The sequence below is a fragment of the Carcharodon carcharias genome, chromosome 1 (genome assembly GCF_017639515.1).
Source record: "Carcharodon carcharias isolate sCarCar2 chromosome 1, sCarCar2.pri, whole genome shotgun sequence".
Lineage (NCBI taxonomy): Eukaryota > Metazoa > Chordata > Chondrichthyes > Lamniformes > Lamnidae > Carcharodon > Carcharodon carcharias.
The window spans coordinates 187,473,273-187,499,335 of record NC_054467.1 but is presented as its reverse complement, the minus strand read 5'-3'; the positions used below and the strand labels follow the sequence as shown (position 1 = coordinate 187,499,335).

The window sequence follows — 26,063 nt, the reverse complement described above, 5'->3', positions numbered from 1 at the left end:
GTGAGTGATGCATCCTCTTTCACAGGCCACTGCCATGCACTAATTATCTCCCCTTGCTTTCCCAGGCATCTCTGCCAAACAGCCAACAGAGTCCATGACCCAGGGCCTCCAATCAAGCTCTGAAAAAGCCTCTGAAGAGGAATCTGAAGGCATCCTCCCTGAAATCCTGTCACAGCACTTACCCACACCCTCCACCGGCGCAGGAACACACAGCCCAGTGGACCTAGCTTTCGAGTAGCCTCGGGATCACAATCTGGTGAGCACATTGCGCTTCCTGATCCAAAGCAGACGGAGGCAGGGTCGTCCCAGCTCCCTGGCACTCAGAGGACTGCTGGAGGCCAGAATGTTGCTGAGTCCAAGTCAGATGATGAGCCTCTGGACTCAGTCATGTCACAGCTGCTGGAGCTGCAAAGGCAAGCCCGGGAACATCAGGAAGGGATGTCCACTGTACTCCTCAGATTGCAAGGCACGATGGAGGGGTCCATCTATCTTCAGGCTGTGGTGATAGCGCTGGCATTGCAACACACTGAGGTCAATACCGGAAAGATGGCGGCCACCATGGAGACCTTTGTCCAGGACATCACTCCTGCACTGCTGTGCAGGCTCAACCCCATCGCTGATGCCATAGTTGGCCTCCAACAGTGTGTACACGAGGGGATACTGGGCAGTTCGATCTCACTCCAGCTACCCCTTCTGCTTACGGAGTCAGTCAGGGGCCCCTGGCCACCCATAGGGAGGAGGATCAGCAGGTGCATGCTCCGGGGCCATCCACCCAGGTGACTCTGGGAGTGACCAGCTCATCCGAATCCTATCTTCCTGTGACCTCCACAGATCCAGCTGCAGAGGCTGAGGAGGCTGCCACTGCCACTGCCACACAGCAGGATCCCGAAAGCAGGCCGGGGCCCTCCAAGTCTCAGCTCTACAGAGGACGCCCGCCAAAATCATCACAGACATGATGTCATAGCAGGCTGCCTCCACCTCTGCTGTGGATATCTGGGGAGCACCAAGACATAGCAGCAGGGTTAGGAAAGTTAGGTAGAAGTAACTCTTTTGAGTCAATCAAGTAAACTAAATTAACAAAATCAGGGGCAAAGTAAAAGGCAGCCCCTTAAAAGGAAACTGCGAAAACAAAGACAAAATTTAAAGGAAACTTGCAAACCAAAATGTGATTAAGAAGGTAAAAATAGTTGCACAGCCTGGCCACGGGTGTTGATCACTTGTACATATTGTTCACTAATGTCAATAAACTCATAAGAATGTCACCCTGCCTGTGGCTGCTTGTTCTGATGAGCAGTCTTTGTGTCACTCAGATGTGAAACCTTTTTGCACAAGATAAGGGCATGTGTCTCATTCCAGGCCCTCTTCCCTGTGCTCTGTGCAGCCTTCAGACCAAAGTGATGGTCCAGCCTCACACTCCCTAGAAACATTGCTGATCCCTGTTCCTCCGCAGTGCTGGTCATCGCTGCCAGAATGTAGTTGGCAGGCACAACAGAGTTCTCTCATACTCTCTGTGTGTTCTCAGCACCTTTAAGGTGGGGCTGGCCCCCATCACACCAACATCTGCCACCAATGATGCTGTGTACCAGCTCCTGAGGTACTGAAGGCAGACACAGCATCAGATGTGTCTAAATTTTCATGGCTGCGTCTCTGAGATGACCTTGATCATGGAGTGCAAGCGAGTTCCCCTTGGCCAGACAGGAGTCAGACATTCACAGAGGCTATGTGAAGATTCATGGAGTGTCCTCACTGCATGCTGTCATCATCCTCCTGCACTCGAGCGACTATTAGGGCCTCCACTGCATCTCTATGACAGGAGCATTCTCACAGTGGGTATTGGCGCTGTGGTAAGCCAAACTGGAGTCAACATTCACAACTGCGATGTGAGGATCCATGGGGACACCTCACTGCATGTCGTCATCATCCTCCACAAATCTGGCAGCTATGAGGGCCTCCCGAGCATGCCTACCTCATCCAGCCAGTATGACAGCCTCATCCCCGTCATCGTCACCACCAAGGACCCCCTCACCCTCATTCTTGTCAGCGTCTTCCTGATCGGAGGAGACATGCAGCTCCTACACCTCCTCCTTAGTCAGCTCCTCACCCCATTGTAGCGCCAGGTTGTAAAGGGCGCAGCAGACGACGACGATATGTGACACCCTCTGCGGACTGTATTGCAGGACCCATCCAGGCACAGGAACCACTTCGTCAGCATCCCAATGGTCTGCTCCATCAAGTTGCGGTTGCTGCCTGAGCCTCATTATACCATCACTCTGCTGCAGTCTGAGGCCGCCGCATGGGTGACATCAACCACGGCCTCTGTGGGTAGCCCTTGTCCTCAGGGAGCCAACCCTGCAGCCTCTGTGGACCCTGGAAGACTGAAGGGATGTGCGAGCAACCCAGGATGTAGGCGTCGTGCACGCTCCCTGGAAACTGTGAACACACCTGCAGGATGCGTTTCTGGTGGTCACATACCAGCTGCATGTTCAGTGAGTGGAAGCCCTTATGGTTGATGAAGTCCACTCAGTGTAGTGACGGAGACCTGAGTGCCACATGAGTGTAGTCAGTTGCACCCTGCACCTGTGTGAATCTGGAGATCAGGGCGAATCCAATGGCCCTTGTATCCTGGCTGTCCCAGTCCCAGGCAAAATGCACAAAGTTGTGTGCCATGGAGAAGATGGCATCCATGACCTCATGGATGCATTTGTGGGAAGCGGATTGTGAAATCCCGCAGGGGTGACCTGTGGAGTCCTGAAAGGAGACACTGGCATAGAAATTGAGCGCCACGGTCACTTTCACAGTCACTGGCAGTGGATGCCCTCCATGTCCCCTTGGCGCCAAGCCCCGCAGTAAGCGGCAGATGTGAACCATCAGGTCCCTAGATATGCGCAGTCATCGGTTCTCAGTCATCTGCGGGAATGGCAGGCAGTGTCTATAGTCCCTGGGTGTCGCTAGGTGCCGACCAGCCCTGGCTCGCTGTCGCTTCTGGGCAACGTGTGCAGGAGCCCCTGCTGCCCCTTCTTCATGAGGTTGCTGCTTCTGCCTTTGCACAGCCAGGTGCCTCAGTCCCTCTCTCCTCTGTCTTCTTCACTCTCTGTAGGCCAAAAGGCACACAGCTAGGTCACCAGGATCCATGATCCTGATGTGGTCCTCCAGCAGCATGAAAGAAAGAGAGATGTGGTTATCATGGCTGAACTTAGCACCTTTCCTGGCTCAGTGTGACCGCCCCTTAATGCTTCCTGGAGAGAGCTGGTCACCTCTTTGATGGCCAGAGATGAGTGTGCTGCATGGCTGCCCTGTCAGCCTGCGACATGGGGGATACTGGTCCAAACCAGGACCTTGAGATTGTAAGGGGCTGTGAGTGCCTTCAGCAGAGATTGCTACATATCCAGCATTGGCGAGGAGATTGTACAACATGTCCAGTTCAACTGCTCTGCGGTCCCATAAAGTAGATGTGTTTTCGAAGTCTGTGCCGGGTGGGTGGGGGTGGGGATGGCGGTGGAGGTGGGGTAAGATATAGGGCGCCTGGTGGCCCTTTGGTGCCTCCGCATTGCTTGCATGGTGGGCAGGCTAGGAGCCTGACCCCCAATCATATCACTGTGGCTGCACCTGATCTGTCTCAGTTGCAGAGGCATGGTCAGTTTATACAGGAATCCCTAATGCGTGGCCACTTCCCTTGCTTATCCTGCCCCTCACCTCCATTGCCTGCGTGCGGGACGCAACGCCAGGGCAGCACTTGACCCCCTCCCCCCTCAGCAGTCGCCTCTGAGGATGGCCAGCATTTGCCCCAGACACCTTCCCCCCACCCCCGCCCCCTCGAGTAGTTGTCTCCAGAGCCAGGCATTTGTTGCCCCCTCTCCCCGGCCATTTGTGTGCCGATAACACCGCCCATCATAGAGGGTCAACAATCAAAAGCTCAATTTCCTGCAAATGTCAGAACAACAGTGTCATCGATGACTACATCTTTCCAGGGAGGTGGTAACTGAGCTGAGTGCAATCATGGAAAAGGATCTGAACCCAGTGGGAAGTGGTGGCCACCTGCTACCTGTGGCCTTGAAGGTTAACATGGTACTGAATTTCTAAGCTCAGGAGCATTCCAGGGAATGATGATGCCAGAGCCAAAGTTTTTTTAATTCATTCATGGGATGTGGGCATCACTGGCTAGACCAGCATTTATTGTCTATCCCTAATTGCCCTTGAGAAGGTGGTGGTGATCTGCGTTTTTGAACCACTGCAGTCCATGTGGTGTAAGTACATTCACAGTGCTGCTAGGAAGGGAGTTCCAGGATTTTGATCCAGCGACAGTGAAGGAACAATGATATATTTCCAAGTCAGGATGGCGAGTAACTTGAGGGGAATTTCCAGATGGTGGTTTTCCCATGTGCCTGCTGCCCTTCTCCTTCTAGATGGTAGTGGTCATGGGTTTGGAAGGTGCCATCTTAGGCTTGGTGAGTTCCTGTAGTGCATCTTGTAGATGATATATTTCCAAGTCAGGATGGTGAATAACTTGGAGGGGAACTGACTTGGAAATATATCATTGTTCCTTCACTGTGCATCGGTGGTAGAGGGTGTGACTATTTGTGGATCAGGTGTCAATCAAGTGGGTTGCTTAGTCCTGAATGATGTCAAGCTTCTTGAGTGTTGTGGGAGCTGCACTCATCAAGGCAAGTGGGGAGTATTCCATCACACTCCTGACTTGTGCCTTGTAGATGGTGGGCAGGCTTTGGGGAGTTAGGAGATGAGTTACTCCCCGCAGGATTCCTAGCCTCTAATCTGCTCTTGTAGCCACAGTATTTATATGGCTAGTTCAGTTCGGTTTCTGGTCAATGGTAACCCCCATGATGTTGATATTGAACATGAATTACCAGTGTTTTTTTTTTCACATTTTAAAATGGCCACTCCCCCACACCAGCAGTGCACATTTTATTCTCTGGTTATAAGTCGACCCCCGTTTTTGGAAGGATGTTTGGAGCTTCAAGCATTAACTTATATGCCGCAATCTATGGTAGATTTGTTTATGGAAAGAGAAGGAATTGAGGGATATGAGAAGAAGGCAGGTAGGTGGAATTAATCTATCAAAGAAGAACAGGCTTGTTAGGTCCAGTGATTGTGTCTTGTTTCAAAAAGTTCTATTTTCAAGTTAGGTTTTCAAGTGCATGTTTCAATAATTCCGAATCAGTTCCATAAGTTTAAGATAACAATCTTCAATATAAATGGCCAGATTTTTGCAGAGTGCAAAATGGTGGAGGGGACCTGGATGATGAAGACCTGTCCCCATTTTCAAGAGATCCCATTTTTGTCGGCAGAGGGAAGGGGTGGGCATAAATCAGGCAGGTGGAAAACCCGAACTCAGCAGAGCCATTTGAAGCTAGTGCTGAGTTCAAACAGGCTCAATTTTCACTGTTTGAAGGGAGTGTGGGAGTCACAAATTTATGGAGTAGGCATAACCTCCTCCTGAGGGAGATAGTGTTGTGGTAGTAATGTCACCAGATTAGTAATCCAGAGGCCTTAGCTAATTCTCTGGGGATGTGGGTTTAAATCCCACGATGGCACCTGGTAGAATTTGAATTCAATCAATAAATCTGAAATATAAAGCTAACCTCCGTACTGGTGACCGTGACAATTATCATCAATTATCATAAAACCCATCTGGTTCACGAATGCCCTTTAGAGAAGGAGATCTGCCATCCCTACTTGGTCTGGCCTACACGTGACTACAGACCCAGAGCAATGTGGTTGACTCTTAACTGCCCTTCAAAATGGCCTAACAAGCCAATGAGTTCAAGGGCAATTAGAGATGGGCAACAAATGTTGGCTTTGCCTCATCCCATGAAAGAATAAATTAAGTGCTCTTACATGGTGATTAAGATTTGTTTAAGTATCATGATCTGAAGACATTTAATTCACCAGCCCCTGAAAAATGAAAGGAAAACAGGCTCCAGCTTTCAGTCGGAGTAAGAAAGAAGACACCAGCTGCTGGAGTGCATTGATTTTACAGGTATAACTTAGGAAAAACCATTAACCATCAGTTCCTACACATTCAGTAGGCTTCATTGTTGACATTTTCCCAAAGGCTGCTATTACAGCTGAATGCATTCTGAAGGCTTGACTGAGTTCACATTTTGCTTAACAGTTTTAAGAGGCTATTAACGGATTAGCTATCTTTGATGTGATTGGTGAATCAAAGGGTTTTTTTAAACAGCAGATTGACCACTTGAGTGGATTTAAAATTTTTGAACGGGTTTCATGAATGAGAGTTTATTTTCTGTATCAAGTGTGTACGAGTGAGAACTCTCTTGGATTGTTAGAAGCATATATTTGTCATCTACACGTGGCTCTTGAGGTCTGCCCAAAGTTGGTGCTGGGTGACTGGCTATGGAGGTAGCATGGGAGGCATGGAGGTGGCATAGGGGTTATGAGGTGGCATGGGAGGAGGCATGGGGTATGTGAGGCATGGAGATGGTATGGAGATATGGGGGCATGGAGGTATGGGGACATGGGGCTAAGGTGGCATGGTGGCATGAAAGTGGCATGGAAACTGGTTATGAGGGGACATGGTTGATGGGGGAGTGGTTGAGAGGTGAGGGCTGGAGGGCTGAATAGCCTTTTATACAACTGGGCCAAAGTCTCAGAGAACCTAGGCAGACCTCCTAACCCGTCCTACTCTGTGGCCACCTCTGAATTGCCTCTGGAGGCGGTGGGCCCAACTTGACCACTGCACCCTCCCTCTCCCGGAGTGAAAATCATGGGTGTGGGGGCTGTTTCTGTGGAGGCAGGTCTACTGAGATTTCCCAATTTGAGCTTCCCACCTCTGTGGCGAAAATCCAGCCCAAAGTATCAGTTATCATGAATGCAAACAATTTCAGTTATATTTTTGTGAAGTTTCTTGTGGTTTGGCTCTTGAAGATTTGGATTAAGAGATCGGACAATATTGTTGCACGATTTGGTTGCTTAGTGTCTGTATTTTTGGCGCTGCAGGTGCTGTTTTAGTTAAAAAATCCAGCATATTCATATTTCTGGTACGAGTCATGCCATTGACATTTTGACAAGGGCGCCAGTGTACACATGGGGAACAATCTCCAGAAGTATGCAGAGTACATAGGTTGTGATGTCACTCAGCATGTATTACTGATTTGACATCAGCGGAGCCACTTCGGAGCTCAATGCTCCAGCTAAGAGCCTCCTTTAACTTTTCTGCTGCTGGATGCCTTTTTAGCTGTGTAGAGGACCCCCAACAACATTTAAAGGGATTATCAACTACTTATTGTAAGTTGCTGATTGATTTCTGCAAGCTCTGGCTGATTTTGTATAAGTGTTTGGTGCTTTTGTAGTGTCATTTAAATTTGATGAAATTTACAGGGATTGGCGTGGCACTTATGGAAAGACTTGGTCCTGACTTTAAGGATTCTGCACATTTGCTCCCAGGCCTGGGTGCAGTAATTTGGATCCCCTTTGATCTACAGTATGAGGTCAAATGAGCAGCGGCGACACAGAGCAGGACAAACTGCTCGAAGAGGGAGGAGTGCAAGTAAGAGAAGGGCTCTAAGCAGGAGGCCATATCTGCCCAGAGTCTTTCGGAAGCAGTTCTCCGACCTCAGCCTCAGTGAGGAACAGTGTGTGCAGTGTCTCCGCTTCATGAAGGAGGTCCTCACTGAAATCTGTCAAGAGTTGCAGCCAGACCTGCAGTCTCAGAGCAGGGACAGGACGGCAGTGTCAGTGGCTGTGAAGGTGACTGTGGTCATGAACTTTTATATGTCTGACTCCTCCCAGGCTAGAACAGGCAACATTGGCAGCATCTCCCAGTTTGTTGTTGAATAAAGGAGGTCACTGAGTCTCTGTATTCAAAGGGAGCTGAATACATTTCATTCCCACTTGCCAGAGAGAAGCAGGTGGAGTGAATTTGAGGCTTTACGAATATTGCAAATTTCCCCATGGTGCAGAGTGGGTGCTATTGACTGCACACAAAGTGCTTTGTGGGTATTGCATGTAAATTCAGAGATGTACCTCAACAGGAAGGGATTCCACTCCCTTAATCTCTAGCTGGTGTGTGACAATAATCAATGCATCATCTCGCTCAATGCCTGATATCCTGGCACCAGTCATGGTGCCTTTATTTTATTGGTCCACTGTACCATCTGCATCTGAACCACGATGACAAACCACTAGGTGGTTATTGAGCAGCAAGAGCTATCCATTGATAACATGGCTCATGACTCTGTGTGCAACCCACGCATTCGTGGACAGCATGTGTATGACCAAAGCCATTTGCCACACAAAATGTGATTGAGCAGAACATTAGGGTGGTTAAACAACATTTCCACTGCTTGGATCGCTCTGGAAGAGCCCTTCAGCACTCAGCAGAGTGTGTGTCAAGATCTTTTGTGGTGTGCTGAATGCTGCAAAGCCTTCTCAACATGAAGCGGAGAGCCCTTAACCACCATTAGTAAGGTAACCAGCTGAGGAGAAAGAGGGAGAGGAGAATAAGGAAGCCATAAACACATCCTCTTTTTGGCCAGGATGTTTACGATTAACACTTGACTTCAGTACTAGTAAACACAACTCCAGTTTTCTATTTACCAATGTCACGACTGGTCCCCGGACGAGGTCCCCAATTTGTTACAACCGGAACGGGACCCCAGTTTTGTTATGATCCTGGGTGAGGAGGAATGAGCTGCCTTTCCTTCTTTATTAAACCCCCTTGGTTGGCCCACAATAAGGTTAATTTAAAAATCCTTTCCCCCGTGGATACATTTTCCAGTCCAAATGTATTTACTTTTATTAAGGAGCCAATTTAACCAAGCTTTTCTGAATCAAAGAGAGAGTAAGTTTACTAGTTACGAAAACCCGAGAAAAATAGTAAAAACGGGACACACGTACACACAGTTCAGATATGAGAAATTAAGAGTCCAAATAAAAGTAAAAAAAAATACAAGTCAACCCTTTGCTTGTACAAGGCACAGATTAAGTTGGGTGATTCCAGTAGAGCTGACATTGGCAGATTTGCAGTTAGTTGGAAACACTTAGTTCTGCAGGGTTGCTGAAGACACTGTCCTATTTCCTTTTTTACTGTGGCTTCAGCTGAGCCCTGCCTGCAGCAACAGAGAGAGAGAGAGATTTTGTCTGCAACTGCAGGGATGACTGATTTTTCTTCTCGCTGACACACTCACCTAGCACATTGGTCTGCAGCTAGCTTTTTAACCTATTTTTTTCCTGTGTACTCCAGGAGAGGAAATAGTCATGTCTTGCATCCATCTCAGAACTATTAACACACTTTGAGATATAAAACAACATGAGATGGATTTTTGGGTAACTGCTGAGATGTGCAAATCAATCTTTAGTCTCTGTAATCACAGGAGATTAAATTTTAGTCTTTTGCATCTTTCCTATCGCCCTTTCAAGTATCTCTGCTTCAAGAAGGCTGTGACACCTTTCCAGGTGCAACATTCCATGTTTTCCCAGGACCTGTCGGTTAACTATAACCCACACTGGTATTTTCCAGAAAGTGGCCACTTTACATTATTAGCCATTGTTTGCTCAGTGTCTTTGCTTGTATTTCTTTCAATATTTCAATATGCCCGTAAGTAATTTGTGGCTGTAATCTGTTATTCATGACACCAGGTATCCCACATCTTACCTTACCTCTGTCATTGGCCATCACAGTGGCATCTTAATCCCGATGCTTGAAATAAAAGCCACCACAAAACAACATTCCAAACCTGCTTTATCAAACAAACTGTCTAATGTTCCATACAAAATTCAACCCTAGTGCATTCTCTTAGCGCTTGTCTTCCATGTGCTTTTGTCTATCCTAGTGCTCTTATGCAGTGCCACCAGACTGTCTGCAGCATAGCTGTTGGAAGGTTGTTGACTTTCAGTGGAGAAACTGCAGGTGGCCTTGCAGGACACCCTTGACCTTCAGTCCGGTTTCAGACTTCACCATCTGGACATGGGCAGCAGCAGCCTGGGCTAGCTGGCTGACAGGCAACAGCTAGGTCACTGAGCAGAGTGGCAGGCATGTGAGGCCAAATATTGTCATCCTGAGAGGGCAGCAGGCTTGTGTTCCATGGAGCCACTGTCACTTCAGTTAATGTGGAGAGACTTGCGAAGCTGGGATTGTTCTTAGAGCAGAGAAGGTTAAAGGGGAGATTTAATAGAGGTGTTCAAAATCATGAGGGGTTTTGCTAGAGTAAAAAAGGAAAAACCTGCTTCAAGTGGCAGGAGGGTCAATAACCAAGGGCCACAAGAATTAAAATAATTGGCAAAAGAAGCAAAGGGCAAATTAGGAGAAATTTCATCACACAGAGAGTTTTTAAGATGGGGAACAATAACCTGAAACAGTGGTGGAAGCAGATTCAATAGGAACTTCAAAAAGGGAATTGGACACTGTATTGAAGAGTTGAAATTTACAGGGTTATGGGGAAAAAGCTAGGCAGTGGATATTAGATAGCCCTTTCAAAGAGCCGGCATAGACACGATGGGACGCATTGCCTCCTCATGTGCTGGAAGATTTTATAAAGCTTCAAGCCTCCAACTGGAGAAGTGGGTCATGAAGATAGAGAGAAGGAGGAGAGAATGAAAAATAAAGGGATCGTCTGCCATTACCCCAGGGCAACGCCTCAGCAATCCTATCAATGCGTTGGAGGACAGATTTCTGGACTGCTCTCCACAAAGTCTGTGCAAGTTAGTGCTAAACTCCTTCATGCTCCTTGACATTGACAGCTGGCTTGCTGCCAAACCTGACAATGAACCAATCATCTTAGATGTATCTCCATCAGCCGCTTTCTCTTGGCTGTGCTCATCTGAATTCTCTGCAGTGGAACTTGTGTGCAGCCTTGTCCTCCAGGGAACTGGCGCCTGCGCCTGGCTGCAGGCTGCCCTTCCCCAATGTGTCACCATGTGCAGATGTCGACTCTAAGCTATCGTTTGAAGTGTGCACAGTGTCAGTAACTGAACTGGCGGTTGCGAGTGTGAGATCAAGTGAGAAAGTTTTTCTTTATCACTGTATTGTTGCTATTCCACCTCTTTTTCTTTGACCATTTCCTGACTTGGGTCTATGAAAGGCACAAGGGTATGGTAGTGGTGAGGGGTAGAAAGTAAGAGTTTACACCATCGACAGCTTGTACATCAGAAGAGATTGTGAAATGGGAGAGAAGTGCGCTGTGAGAAGGAGAAATTAGGTATGAGGATACTGAGGGCATGCAACACATCTGTTCGCTGCTGGTTGTGTGCTGTTGCCTCCAGCTGTGACTGTTGGCAGGTAAATGATGGGTGTGTGGTGAATTGAGTAGTGTCGAGTATAGTTTCACTTGGTGGCATATGGTATTAGATGATGCATTCACTGGCCTTTACCACTCTTGTGAGGTCATTGAATTTCTTGTGGCACTGTGTCCAGAGCCTTGGAGCTTTGCTGCTTGCACTGACTGCAATGGCTATTTGTTCCCACTGTTTTTGCACAGTGTATCTGGAGACCTTCCTGGTCTCCTGTGGATAAAGGACATCTTTCCTCCTTTTCAACTCTGGCAGCATCTGAGAACCTTGTAGCATGCCCTCTCCCCTGTTGCATCATTATTCACTGTTTTTCCAGCTCTGAATGTCTCCTGCAATCAATTCCAGCACCTGCTGCAGCCAGAATGCACCTCCTCTTTAAGAGTTGCAGGCTAACTTTAAGTGATGCTACTGCCACATGATCCTGCCCCCATGCTAAGGTGTGCAGCTGCTCAACGATGCATTTAAAGTTGGGCTGCACATTACAATCATTTAAATGAGCAGGCAGCACAAAGTTTCTGCCTGCATTGAAAGCAATGGGTGTTCATTAAACAATCATTGTGAACCCTACACCTGTATTTGGTGGCTGTCCAATTTTGTTTCCAATATGTTACAACCTTAGTAAACAGAAGTGGGATTATTTGGTCAGAAGATGAAAACAGGTACTAAGTGAATGCTGTGCTAATAAACCTGGTTGAAAGTCTGGCTTTAGGATTCTGGTCCTAATTGCTGGTTACTATAATTAGAACATGCCCGGAGATGCTGAAACAGAGACTGCTATAGAAATCACAGAATCGTTACAGTGCAGAAGGAGGCCATTTGGCCGACATGTCTGCATGGCTCTCTGGATGAACATTTCACTTAGTGACATGTTCCTGCTTTCTCCCTGTAACCCGCACATTGTTCCTTTTCAAATAATTATCTAATTCCCTCTTGAATGCCTCGACTGAACGTGCCTCCACCATACTCTCAGGCAGTGCATTCCAGACCCTAACCACCTGCTGTGTGAAAAAGTTTTTTCTCTTTGATTTTGCTTCTTTTACCCTTTACTTTAAATCTGTGCCCTCTGGTTCTCATTCCTTCCGCCAATGGGAACGGTTTCTCCCTATCTACCCTATCCAGGCCCCTCATGATTTTGAATAGTTCTATCACCTGCTCTCAGCCTTCTTTTCTCCAAGGAAAAGAGTCACAATTTCTCCAATCTGTATTCATAACAGAATCTTCTCATCCCTAGAATTATTCTCATAAACCCCTTCCGCACTCTTCTTCAGATCCTTCCTAAAATGCCCAGAACTGTACGCAGCACTCCAGGTGAGGTCTAACTAGTGTCTTATACAAGCTCAACATAACCTCCTTGCTCTTGCACTCTATGCCCCTATTAATAAAGCCCACTATACTGTATGCTTTATTAACTGCTCTCTCAACCTATCCTTCCATCTTTAATGACTTAAGCACATACACACCCAGGTCCCTCTGCTCCTGCACCCCCTTTAGAGTAATATCTTTCTTTTATACTTTCTCTCCATGTTCTTCCTACCAAAATGTGTCACTTCACACTTCTCCACATTGAACTTCATCTGCCACCTATCCACCCATTCCACCAAATTGTCTATGTCCTTTTGAAGTTCTACACTCTCCTGCTCACAGTTTACAATGCTTCCAAGCTTTGTATCATCCGCAAATTTTGAAATTGTTCCCTGTGCACCAAGGTATAGATCATTAATATATTATCAGGAAAAGCAAGGGTCCCAATACCAATCCCTGGGGAATTCCACTACAAACCTTCCTCCAGCCCGAAAAATAGCATTAAGGACTACTGTCTGTTTCCTTTCATTCAGCCAATTTTGTATCCATGTTGCTACTGCACCCTTTATCCCATGGGCTATATCTTTTCTCACAAGTCTGGCACTGTATCAAATGTCATTTGGAAATCCATATACATCACATCAACAGCATTGTCCTCATCAACCCTCTCTGTTACCTCTTCTAAAAACTCCAACAAATTAGTTAAACATGATTTTCTCTTAAGAAATCCATGCTGGTTCTCTTTCATTAACCTGCATTTGTCCTTGTGACTATTAAGTATGCCCCAAATTATAGTTTCTAGAAGTTTCCTCACTACCAAAGTTAAACTGACTGGTCTGTAGTTCCTGTGCTTATCCTTACCCCCTTTTTTGAACAAGGTTGTATTGTTTGTAACTTTCCAGTCCACTGGCCCCACCCCTGAGTCTAAGGAAGACTGGAAAATTATGGCCAGCGCCTCTGCAATTTCTACACTTACTTCCCTTAGTATCCTTGGATATATCTCATCTGATCCTGGTGCCTTGTCAACTTCAAGTACAGATAGCCTACCTAATATCTCCTCCTTATCAATTTTAAACCCTTCTTTTAAACCCTAACTGAATTTCTTCCTCTTTCATTTTGGCCTGTCTTCCTTGGTAAAGACAGATGCAAAGTATTAATTTAGTATTTCAGCCATGCCCCTGCCTCCATGTGTAAAGCCCCTTTGTAGCCCCTAATCAGCCCCCCTCCTCCTTTTATCACTGTTTTACTGTTTATATGCCTTTGGAAGACTTTGGTATTTCCTTTTATGTTGGCTTCCAGCCTCTTTTCATATTCCCTCTTTGCTTCTCTTATTTGCTTTTTCACCTCCCCCCGGCCTTCTGTATTCAGCCTGGTTCTTAATTGTATTTTCTACCTGACACTTGTTGTAAGCACACTTTTTCTTTTTTATTTTCTTTTTTATCTTAATTTCTACCTCCTTCGTCATCGAGGGAGCTCTGGAGTTGTTTGCCCAACCTTTCCCTTTTGAGGGAACATACTTTGACTGTGCCTGAACCATGTCTTCTTTGAAGGTAGCCCATTCTTCTGCTACTGTTTTTCCTGCCAACCTTTGACTCCAATTTATTTGGCCCAGATCCGCTCTTACCCCATTCAAGTTGGCTTTCCTCCAGTGTTAGGAACTAGAGTTAGTTTTAGGTAAGTTATATTTGCATAGGTGGGTGTCAGGAATACGCTATCATTTTAAGTTTAAGTTTTAGCTTTAAGTTCAATTTTTTATATTTGTGGGTTAAAAGGGTCTAATTTCATTTAGAATGTTGCCTGCAAGTTTGTGGATTGTTTGAATGCCTGCATTTTAATGATGTTTTATGACCCTTGAAGCGGTTTAGGGAAATTAAAACAAAGTAGGAAAAACTGGGCTGTTGCCTAGCAACAGGAGGCCCACCCAGAAAGAGCCGGAAAACCAGTTTGAGTTCAGTTGGTCTATGGATACCACAGTGTGAGGAAGCTGGATGGGAGAGGGAATTTCCCAAACAAACGCAAGTCCCAGAAACAAGGGAGTGGGGACAAAAGAAGGTCCCAGGAAGACAGTTAAGTCAAGGAACAAGAACAGGAATTGGGAACAGGCCCTGTTCAGTGGAAGTGAGAGCAAGGAGCAGAGAGAGAAAGGTTCTGAATTGAAGAGAGAAAGCTGTGGGGAGTAGAATCAAGGCATAATGGGTGTGTGAGAAGCCAGAAGATCCGAGGAGACAGCCAAAGGTTGGTGACTCCTTACTACGGACCTGTGAAACAGTGGTGTTCTGTTGACATGGCTGAGTATCTGAGAGAGAGAGCGTGTGGAAGGCACGTGGCAATTAAAGGGAGAGGAACATCGGAAGGAGAGATCGAAACCCTGGAGGTGGACCCCTGTGGAAGACATCCGAGAGAAAGCATTGTTTGGATGAAGATTCCAAAGCGAGTTCATTGAGAGTGGGCAAGGTGTTCGGCTCCCTCACCTGTCCTTCCTATCTATTTCTCTTTCTCCTGCAGCAGCTGGTGCTTGGTCTCAACCCCTTTTCCCATTCTTCCTGCGGACTAAAGGGACCCTTAGCAAGTTGTTGATGCCCAAGCACACCCTTTCTACTGGTGACTCCTGTAAGGTGTCCAACATAGTACCTCAGTCAAGCAGGGGCTTGGGACTGAGGCTGTGCTGGATTTTGGATACTCATGGATTTTGCGAGGGGCGATTTGGATCGTGGGCAGTTCGGTCAAGTTGGGTTGGGTAGGGTCATGGGTCACTTGGAGTGATAGATAGCGAGCAAAGTGCTAAGTAGTCTAGAGCCACACCATGCTGATGCAGCACCTATCTGAATTGTCCAGGTGAGTTTTTAAAAAAAATTTAATGGCTTAAAATTGATAGATGGAAGATTATAAAAAGTCACTGCCAGTTTTCAGGTAGCACATTTGAAGTATTCTACCTGTAGTACTCTTTTGTAGGTGAATTTCTCAGACAACTTCTAGAATAAATGTTAATAAAATGTTGGCTAAGTCTTGACAAGCTGTCCCACAAAGTCTCCTGATGTGTTTCAGAAATCCTCTTCAAGCCTCCTGTCACAAGAGAACAGTGAAAGGTGATATACCTTTAAGCAGCTCCTAACATCCTCTTTACTGACTAGTTTATTCCCAATCAGCAGGTCACTGTTAGGAGAGGATGCAAGTACAAGCACTAGCTGTTAAAATGGCCTGGTCATCATGAGTATTATCAGGAAATTTAAGTGACAATCCGCTGCTTAACAATTCTCTGAATTGTAGGCCTAGAGCCGCAATCAGTAATTTTTCGTAGTATTATTTTTGCTTCTGTTTTGATTTTTGGGTTGACCTGTAATGAATCGTACTTTGTAGGCGTTGATTTAAACCTAATTGTGATTGTGCTTTGACAAGCGATCAATTATATAATCAGTAATATTGTTATGTAGACTTGGTCTTTTTCGCAAGGATTTTATTTTCTTGTGTGTCATATCACATAGGTGTTGTTTTGACTGAACATGTTTTTCTAGATGCGCTACCAAAAAATAGAGATACTTTCCAATTTTTTAAAAAGCGGAACTGTTCTCACTGTTTTGACCCAATGACCCTTGAACTACATGCCAAGACAAGGATGGCCTTACATGGGGAGTAACAGGAGATGTTGTTCGATTAATGGGCATAACACTTGATGGATGGCAGGTGGGAAGACACCATCAAAAGGTACATAAACAACTTGGATGTTGCAAAGTCTGCATGACCTTGCAGTGTCTCTGAGGAGAATTGTTAAGGACTGAGACTTGTTTTGAGAATGTCTGAACCGTGCTTTGAAAGGCTGGAATGGAGCCAGAAATTTAGCTTAAAGGGGCACTGCTTCAAGGACCCAGGGCTGCAGCCAGAGTAGAATAGTCAGCCACTGGAGACGACAGAGGAATGGACATTGGAATGATTGGCCAAAGAGCCTACCCCCATAAGGTTACTCAGAAACTTGGTAATGTATGTACCAAGGGCAGTTTTTACCAATTTAATGTCCTGTTATGGAACAGGCTAAGTAGGTGTGATTGTTTATGCTTTAAAAAAATCTGTCTTTCTCCTTTTCTTCTGATTATTTATAAAGTGCTTTCTCCTTTAATTTTACTTCTTTGTCTTTTTATATTATCAATTATAATTGACATATCATTATTATTATTGTAATAATGATCCTTATTCAATATTCAATAAAGTTGTTTTAACACATTACTTGGCATTGTCACTATTCCTGTTACGTCCAGAGTACTGCTCTAAACCTAAGTAAGACTCCAAAGGGACTCTCATGCCCTCTTAGAGGATGGATGCTCCTACCACACGTTTTAACTCCTTTACCAAGATGATGTCTTGCATCAAATGCCAGCCAAACCAGCATTTCAGCTCAAGGCCCCCATTTTGGCCATCTTGAAGGTTCTTTAGCACCTAAAGCATTCACTGCAAATCGTCCTCAAAATAATTGGAATGATATAAGGTCACCTTATGGCAGTTTGAGACAAAATTGAAAGCATCAGAGTAAAACTTTATCCTTTTATCTTTCTCCCTGTCTCCTTTTTATAAGCTATCCACCAACTATTTATTTTTATCTCTCTACTCCTTTATTCTCTTTCCTTCTTCACTTTTACTCTCTTCCACCTTTACAGGCTCCTTCTTTCGTTTTCACACTCTCTCTTCCCTTTACTGCTTCCCCTTTAATTTTTCCCCACTCATCTCTCTATTTCTCTTTCCCCTCCTATATCTTAAGAGTTAAGATACAGATCAGCCAATAGAATGGCGTATTAGGCTTGAGGGGCTGAATGCACTTCCTCCTGTTGCTATTTTACAACTATGCCTCTTTGTCCCCCTTTCTTGCCCTCTTCCCTTTTCGTTCTGTCCCTGTTTATCTCCTTCTCTTTCCCTCTCCTTCTCATGCTTTTCTTGCAGTCAACTCTCTCTTCCCATTTTTTTGTTTACCTCACCTTTAAGAGTGCCTGTGTAGGAATCAAAGACTTTGAAATTCTGCAGATCTCTTTTTGTCAGACTTTTGAAACAATGATATGCAGCAGTGACTCTTGTGTTTCTTTTTGATGCAGGTCCTTATTATTGGTGGCGGAGTTGCTGGTCTCTCTGCAGCAGGTTGTGCAGAATCAATGGGAGCCATTGTGAGAGGATTTGACACAAGGTATTTTTAATTTTCACTGGGTTGCTGAGATACTTTCTCTTACCTCCAATCTCTGAACTACTCTTATATCCTTTCCTATGGTGAGATTCACATTTATCTATATAAAATATTCCAGCTGTAGCCTAAGCCACATCTTGTTCCAGTTCAATATTAATTACATGCTTCTAGCCCTATTTAAAACTTCAGAATCCCATTTATTGTTTCTATTTTCACTCCCACTTTTCAATATCTATAAGTGAGGCTTGGCAAAGCTTGCTATAATCCAGTTGATCTGGTAATACATGGCTAGGCCAGTTGTTCAACATTTATGTTCAAGTCAGTGCCTTTGCACTTCAGAGCTGTAAGTTGTGGGCCGTACCAAGGGACCGTGAATGTTTTGTTGAGGGCAAGAGCATTTTGTTCATGCAAATTAATAGTTGCAAAGGTATTGTGAGTGGAAGGCTGAAAGAAAGTAATCGAAAGTGTAGTGCTAAGCAACTGGGAAAGATATTTCTTCAAGGGGTGAATGCAAGGTGAAGTAGGGTGGAAGAAGATAAGGAATCTGGGTGGTAAAGGATGCAAGGAAGTAGTTAGAGAAGATTTTATCATTGGGAGGGTAATCCAGAGTGCATTGGAATAGCCAAGTCCATGGATAGCAAAGGCATGGATGAGGATTTCAGCTGCAAATGAGCCGAGGCAAGGTGGAGATGAGCAATGTGACACAGAAAGAAGTTGACAGTTTTGGTGATGGAGCAGATTTGTGCTTGGAAGTTCATCTTGGGTCAAATAGGACATCAGGACAGGCTGGTTCAGATCGACTGATCTGGAGAGAGATGAAGTTGGTGGCTAGGGAAAATGTTTGTGTTGGGGTCTGAATATGATGGCTTTGCTCTTTCTTATGCCTAGTTGGAGGAAATTTCTGCTCATCCCCTATCACATGCTGCGTGTCATACAAGCAGCATGACAAAATAGGTGCACTGGAGGGGTCAAGAGATGATGGTTAGGTAAAGCCAGATGTGAAGGTAGAGTCAGATGTGGAGGTATAGCTGGATGTGGAAGTGGAGCCGGATGGTGAAATGGAGCTGGATGTTGTCAGCCCATATAACTTGGCTTGGCCTGAGGTATTGATGGGAAATATATGGAGCCGAAGCCAATTTCTGGTAAGAGCAATAGCTGATGGTTTCATATTTACTGGCACTAAGCTGGAACAAGTTTGAACTCATTTATTTCAGACAGGCAGTTAGAGCATGTAGCAACAACCATGGAAACTATAAATGAAGCAAAGAGGTGAAGCTGAATATCATGTGGAAACTAATCGTGAAGGGAATTTTCACCTTCACCAGCTGGGGAGCCAATCATCCTCTTGTTTTTCTTTCTTTTCATTTCAAAAGGTGCAGGTGAAAATTTATCCTCTTTTGTTTACAGAAAGAGTAGCACTTAAGTGATAGAAGAAGGGACCAAGGTCACAACAGGAGATGGTTATCAACCCAAGAAGAGAAATCGCTGGAGAAGATGCAGCAGATAGAAATAGTACCATGAAGGGGGAATGTCATGGAGAAGGATTTGTTGACAGTGTCAAAGGCAGCAGACAGCAAGCGATGGTTGTTACTTTTGATATATGGAGCCTTTGTGCTGTGGATTGGGGAAAGCTGAATTGCAGGATCTTGAACAGAGAGATGGGAGTGTAATTATGAGCAGCGATGCTTTCCAGGACTAACTGAGAGAAAGGAAGGCCAAGTCGTTTCAGTAAATATGTTTTGCTGGCAATATGTTTGTGGATAACTGTGTGCAGAAGACCATTGTGATTATAGTATATTATCCAGATTGAAGTGACAATTTGAACAATACTGGATTTTATTTCACTACATCTTGCAGAGGAATAGCATATTTATAAATATTGCATTTCTGTTGCTGCTCGTTTCTTGTTTTCACTCTAATCGTCATCTAATGGATGGTGGGAAAGTTTGGAATATGGAAAGGACTCCTAAGTTTGGAGTCCAGAGGTATGATTATATGATGTTCTTTTCAAATGCATGTCTATCAGAGTATGATGTATAGATGTTTGCTTAACAAATCTGTAATTGATGATTCATCTTCCAGTAATATTTCATAAATTTACTATGGAGGTGTGTTCATACCCATTGTTCTGTTTCTGCCAGGTTTTACATGCCTGCTGATGACATCGAGCTGCCTCTCTCAACCCCTTCATTGCCCCTGACCTGTCACACTGCTTGTGTGACATCTAATACTGGATGAGCAGAAATTTACTCCAATTAAATATTGGGAAGAGCAAAGCCATTGTCTTTGCTCCCCGTCACAAATCCTGTTTTCTAGCTCTTGACTCCAATCCTCTCCCTGGCAACTGTCTGGTGCTGAGCCAGACCAGTCACATTCTTGGTGTCATACTTGATCCCAAGATGAGTTTCTGAACATGTATCTGCTTCATTCCTAAGACTGTCTCCTTCCGCCTTTGTAACATGACCTGTCTCAGCCCATGCTTTAGCTTACCTGCTGCTGAAATTTTTATCCATGCCTTTGCCATCTCTAGACTTCGTTATGCCAATGGTCTCCTCTCCAGCCTCCCGTCTTCCACCCGACATAAACTTGAGGTCATCCTAAAGTCTGATGCTCGTAGTCTTACTTGCACCAAGTCCAGTTAACCCATCTCCTCCTGTGCTCGCTGATGTATGTTGGCTTCCAGGTTGGCAATGCCTCAACCTTAAAATTTCACCTTGTTTTCAAATCCCCCTGTGGCCTTATCCATCCCTATTTCTATAATCTCCAGCAACTGACCAACCTGCCAATGCTTCTGAACTCCAATACTGGCCTCTTGAACATCCTAAATTTTAATTGCCCTACCATTGGCTGCCATGTCTTCAGTTTGCTTATGCCCTAAGTTTTGGAATTCCCTCCCAAAATCTCCCTTCTCAATCTCGCTCCCCTCCTTTAAGACACACTTAAAACTTTTCTCTTTGACCAAGCATTTGGTCATCTATCCTAATATCTCCTTATGTGGTTTTGTGTCAAATTTTGTTTGATAATGCTCCTATAAAGCACCATGGAATGTTTTACTAATGTAAAGGCACTATGTAAATGCAAGTTGTCATTGCCTCACTGTCCTATAATAATTTGCAATTTAACCATGTAGTGTGTCTTAGCACCAGCAGGTGGCACTCATTGTCAAGTGAGCCAATATAATGTTACCTGTTAATCCTTTTCTACTTTTCAATTATTATTTTACTTCAGTTTGTATTTATAGTTCATCGTTTTTGCTGATGAGAATAATGCTCTGAGGATGCAAGAAATGTAATGGAGTTTTGTGTAACCCATCTCCCCTTTGTAGTTAAATCTCTCAGTCATACAGCACTCTGGTTATTCATAGAAAATATACAGAAGCTATAAAAATGGATAAAGGACATTGGCCCCAATGTGTATCCTCCATACAAGCGAATAGTTCTCATCACATTTACACATCTTTTGTTTCCCCAAACTCCCTGTGATAATGAATTCCATCACTTGTCACATGTCCTCTTTGAATTTAGGAATGTAAGATATTTTGGAATGGAGCCTGTACTTTTTTTTTGGTAGATCAGATGAAATGGCAAATGAGATTTAATGCAGAGATGTGTGAAGTGATTCATTTTGGTAGGAAGAACAAGGAGAGGGTGCAGTTCTAAAGGGGGCATGCTAAATTGCTGCTCCAAGGTGCTACAGTTGGCCTCAGCATTCCTGCCTGAGGGAAGGAAAATGTTACTGAGAACTCCTGCTCTTGATTGCTGTCCAGTGTTCCTGCTGGAACTGCATATTTGGAGCTTTGGATAAAGCAGCACCAGGTTTGGTCGAGATGGCCCAGAGGTGAGTGGCTTGCTCACGTATGAATAATGGCGACTAAGGTGAGATGCCGGCAGGCACCGTGCAACTGTACCCCAGCATCGAGTTAATAGCTCTGAAATGGTTAGGGCTGGAGAGGGCAGAAAACCAAATTCATGCCTGGGGTTGTGGAATATTTGGCGCAACTTTGGTTTGCCAGGATTTCATCATGTTTTCCCCAGTGGTTCAAATTCTGGAGGGGGTTCCGTGTGCAAAGCTTCAGCCTTTAGAAAGGCCTAGACCTTTACTAGTCTAAGGTGTTGATCCTGGAGGGAATGGTCTGCTGCCTAGATAGCTTGTTTTGGTGCTCAAAGCTGAAGCAAATTAATTTTCTATCTTCGGTCCGACCAGGGTGGATAGGGCTGGGTGCTGCTGGAGCCCAACACGCTATGCAAATGTACCACTCCCTGGAATTTGGAATAGGATCTGCTGCCTAGGGTTAGGTTGGGTTGATAATCCATGGGGGAGGAGAAGTTTCAAAGGGAAAGGAGAAAAATCAATGCTATTTTCTTTAACTTAAGAATCCATTTTATGCATCTTTTTTGTTTACTTTGAATAAAATGTTTATGTGGATCATGTTGTCTTGTATCTTTCCTTTGTTGCCATCTGGTATCATGGTTGTTTCATATTAAATTTGCATGAGTTCTAATTTGGCACTGTTCTCTGCCTTGGTTATTAAACAGATTTTGGATCTTTTGTCCCATTTAGTGCTGTTTTATATTGCGGAGCTTTCTTTCATGTGCCTTAGCTTGGATTGAGCAATTTCATAAATGCACAATATAGATTATTAACCATAACCATAAATTTTCAAAAGTATATATTGAAGCATATGCTTACTAATGTAACATAATGCAGTTAAAATTTATATTCCAAAGTAATAATACTCAACAGTGAGTGCAAGGGTTATATATTTACCATTAAAAGCGCTTGTAATGGGAAAAGTTTCACCATTATTTATGAGGAGTAATGTTTTGCATTCTGTATTGCAGAAGGTTTTAAGCCTGATCTGACAAGGTCTAAATTGTGCTTTTGGGAGAAGACTTTATTTCAGTTCCCTGTCTACGCATTAAATGGAAAATTTCATTTTCATGCTATGAATTTTGCTTCCCCCCACAATTCCCCCACCCATTCTTCCTGTAACTTAGTTTTAGTATCCCACCTAAGGAAGAACCGTATTGTTCTAGGGAAGATGCAGAAAAGGGCCATTGATGATGGCCCCTGACTTGAGATCATTGGGCTATGAAGGTAGACTTTATGTCTCAGCTTTGTACTTGCTGGAGAGACAGAGACTTGGAGCAGATCTAATCCGGGTATTTATTGCGTAAGTAGATAGGGTGTTTGAGTTGATGAGGACAGATAATACGAGGTTCCTCCTGCACAAACTGAGGAAGCAAAGTGGTGGGGGTGGGCTGGTGTGAGTAGGGCGGTTGTTGAATGTCTGAGAGTGATGATCGACCAGTGGAAGAAAATTCCAGAGGAATTGGTGGAGACTTATTGCTTACAGTCCCTCAAGAAACCCTTGAATGAATTTCTGGAAAACAAGGTGATCACAAGGTGATTAGGCATCAGAAAGGCCCTTCAACCCTTCCTAATGCTTCCATCCAGGGAGAGACTAGAGCTCCCTTGATTGTTTCTTAAATGATTCCAGAGATTTTGCCTCTACTACTCTTATGTAGGTATGCAGTGATCATTGTTTATGTGAAGCAGAATTTCCTGGCATAAGCCCTAACTCTTTTACTAGCTTAAATTTATGTCTTCTTGTTCTACTTCAACAATTTAATTCATTGGTACAGTAGAACAGTGTTTATGTGATTTAACTAGTAACCTAGAGAGTGTGAGTGGAAATCCTACTGTGACAGTTTGAGGATATGAAGTTGCTTCTTCTCCCTCCCTGCAGTAATTTTTGTCCTCTTTCCACCCCTCTCATTACTCTTTTCACCCTCCTTTTCATCTTCCGATCTTCTCTACCACTCTCCACATCATTCTTGCCAGGTTTGGGTGCTAATTAGACCTGGAATATGGTAATAAGGCCCAGGATTTTAAATGGTTCGGACCTCATGTTGGCAAAACAGAGTGAACCTGCTATTTTCTTTGCCAGTGCCGCAATGGCATCCAACCCCCGAGTTAAAATCAGGGCTAGAATATCTGAATTGAAAATAATGGGGATTGCATTACATCTGCATGTGAGAAATCTCAATATCACACCAAATCAAGATCTATCCTAGGATGCGTACAATAGGTATTAAACCTTAAGTTATGATTTCCTTCCGCAGAGCTGCAGCTCTTGAGCAGTTTAAATCTTTGGGTGTAGAACCCTTGGAAATTAACATTAAAAAGTCTGGAGAAAGTACAGGAGGTTATGGAAAAGAAATGTCCAAGGAGTTCATTGAAGCAGAGATGAAGCTGTTTGCCAAGCAGTGTCGAGAGGTCGACATAATCATCACTACGGCCCTTATTCCTGGTAGGATATCTTTAAGCAGAAAAACTCAAGTTATGTTGGACTCTTTGGAAGCCGTTACACTAAACTTATTATTTCTCACTTTGCAACAAGCATTTTTCCTGTTTAGGATAAAATTGGATTCATGGCAAAGTCATAGGGAAAACTGCCGCGCGCTGGGATTTTGAAGTAAATAGTGGCTGCATGGATGCGAACAGAGGGACAGTTGGGAAAACATGTATGTGTCAATGAAAAAAGTTAGAGGAGTTAACTTTTTTTGAAGGAATATCCTTGTTTGGTATTCAGCCAAGTGAAATTGAGTGTGTGAGCAGAGTTAGTCGAGAAAAGATAGAAATTAAAATGCCGAAAGTATTGATATTGCAGTTGGGTTTTTAAAGTAATGAAAACAACAGGATTACCTGCCTTGGATGGCATTCTTCATTCTTGGAATGATGGCATTCTCACACCATAAAACCTTGTCTAATCCAGGGTGGTTCTTGACATTGCATGTGTTTTTTTCATGATTGTACAGAATTGGCATGATCCCCTGCTATTGTTTAAAGGCTCACGATCTTCCTGATGTGCAATTATCTTAAACAACTTCCCTGAAACCTTCCTTAGATTCAGACCACTCCTCTGTTGCATTTGGCTAAAGAGTTAACAACATGAGAGGGCTCTTGATGGCAGGTGATATTTGAGAGGAAAAGATTACACCTGGTAGGGACATCATCCAAACCTGCACCACAGGGAGCAATAAATGTCTCAGGAAACCTAGAACTGGTTTTGTACTATAAGGGTTTGGCACAAACAGGGTTAAAGTGGGACTGATTACAGTACCGCCCACACAGTGATGTAAGAAGGCACATGACTCAGACCTCAGGTCATTGTGGTGTTGAACAAGAACACGTTAGGGCCCTAGACATGGAGATGGCTTTCGAGTACGCTTTACCGTATGTAAGTATTTAATAAAGTAAGTAATTAATAAAGACGGACAGAAGACTATGAAGACTTGGACAGAGACATTCTGTAACCAACACCATCTCAACATGATGGCAGTTTGTGATCAAAAACTCTCAACCTCATAAAAATGCTGAAAGACTAAGAAAAAGAAAACCTTCAATGGAAATTCTGAATTGAAAGAAGCTCCCAACTGAAGCTGAAGATGCTGAGAAAATTCACCAGAAAAAACTCCAGAGAAAAGAGCCTGGAAGCTGAAGGCAGAGATTTTACTGCTGTAGAAGATTCCATAGAACCTCCCTTGGAAGCCCAGTTTCAGAGTCTAGAGTCTGCAAGGGTGAGCTAAATCTTTTTAAGTTCCAGGCTGCAGCTGGTCCTGAAAACTCCTTTTACTAACCCAGAGTCAGAAGAACCGTTGATTGAAACACATTGCTAAACCCGATCCCTGACTCCAAGACTGAACACGTGGCCCCTGAGTTCGAAAAAGAAAAAACATTATTAAATTACTCAGCCTCTCATGGATGTCATGACTGACCGATCCATAAGGCAGCAAGCCTGCGTTGAATCTGAATGTCTCGCTATCAGTAACAGTAAATTGCTAAACAAAATAAGCCAGCAGACAACCAACCCACGCAGTTATTGTTAAAAAAATTTCTTCCAGAAGTGCGTTGCCACCATTTTGTGGAGCCTGCCAAAACTGGCAAGCACAGAAAATCCCATGCACTTCAGTGAATGGCGACACCATCCTGAAAGCCTGTAAGCTCTTAAAAGCTGTACCCACGCATCTTAGACATGTTCCACACTTCCAGCTCCATTTGGACTCAACCAAATCTTGGACCAGCCACAAAGTTAGGGTCTTTGAAGGAAAATATTTTTAAGCAACAGCATTGCTCCAGACCAACAAAACCTCTGCAGACCTGCAAGCAAAACATGATCTAACCCTAGACAAGGCATTACAGATAGTTAGTCTGTCTGAGCTATGGGAGCAGCACAGGATAGTCCTAAGGGGAGAGAACACAACATGAAGCAGAAGCCATGCTTAGTCCAGCTTCTCAGGTCACAAAGACGCAGGGACAATCGAAGTCAGAA

The 26,063-nt window shown here is 44.3% G+C and overlaps 1 protein-coding gene across 1 annotated transcript in view; it reads left to right on the top strand.

Annotated features, from left to right (window-relative positions):
- The window catches only part of LOC121275728 (NAD(P) transhydrogenase, mitochondrial-like), a 180,883-nt gene that overhangs the window by 43,873 nt on the left and 110,947 nt on the right, over nucleotides 1-26,063 (top strand). The window contains 2 exon segments of the mRNA XM_041183320.1: nucleotides 17,643-17,731; nucleotides 23,854-24,041. Coding sequence (XP_041039254.1) covers nucleotides 17,643-17,731; nucleotides 23,854-24,041 — 277 coding nt within the window.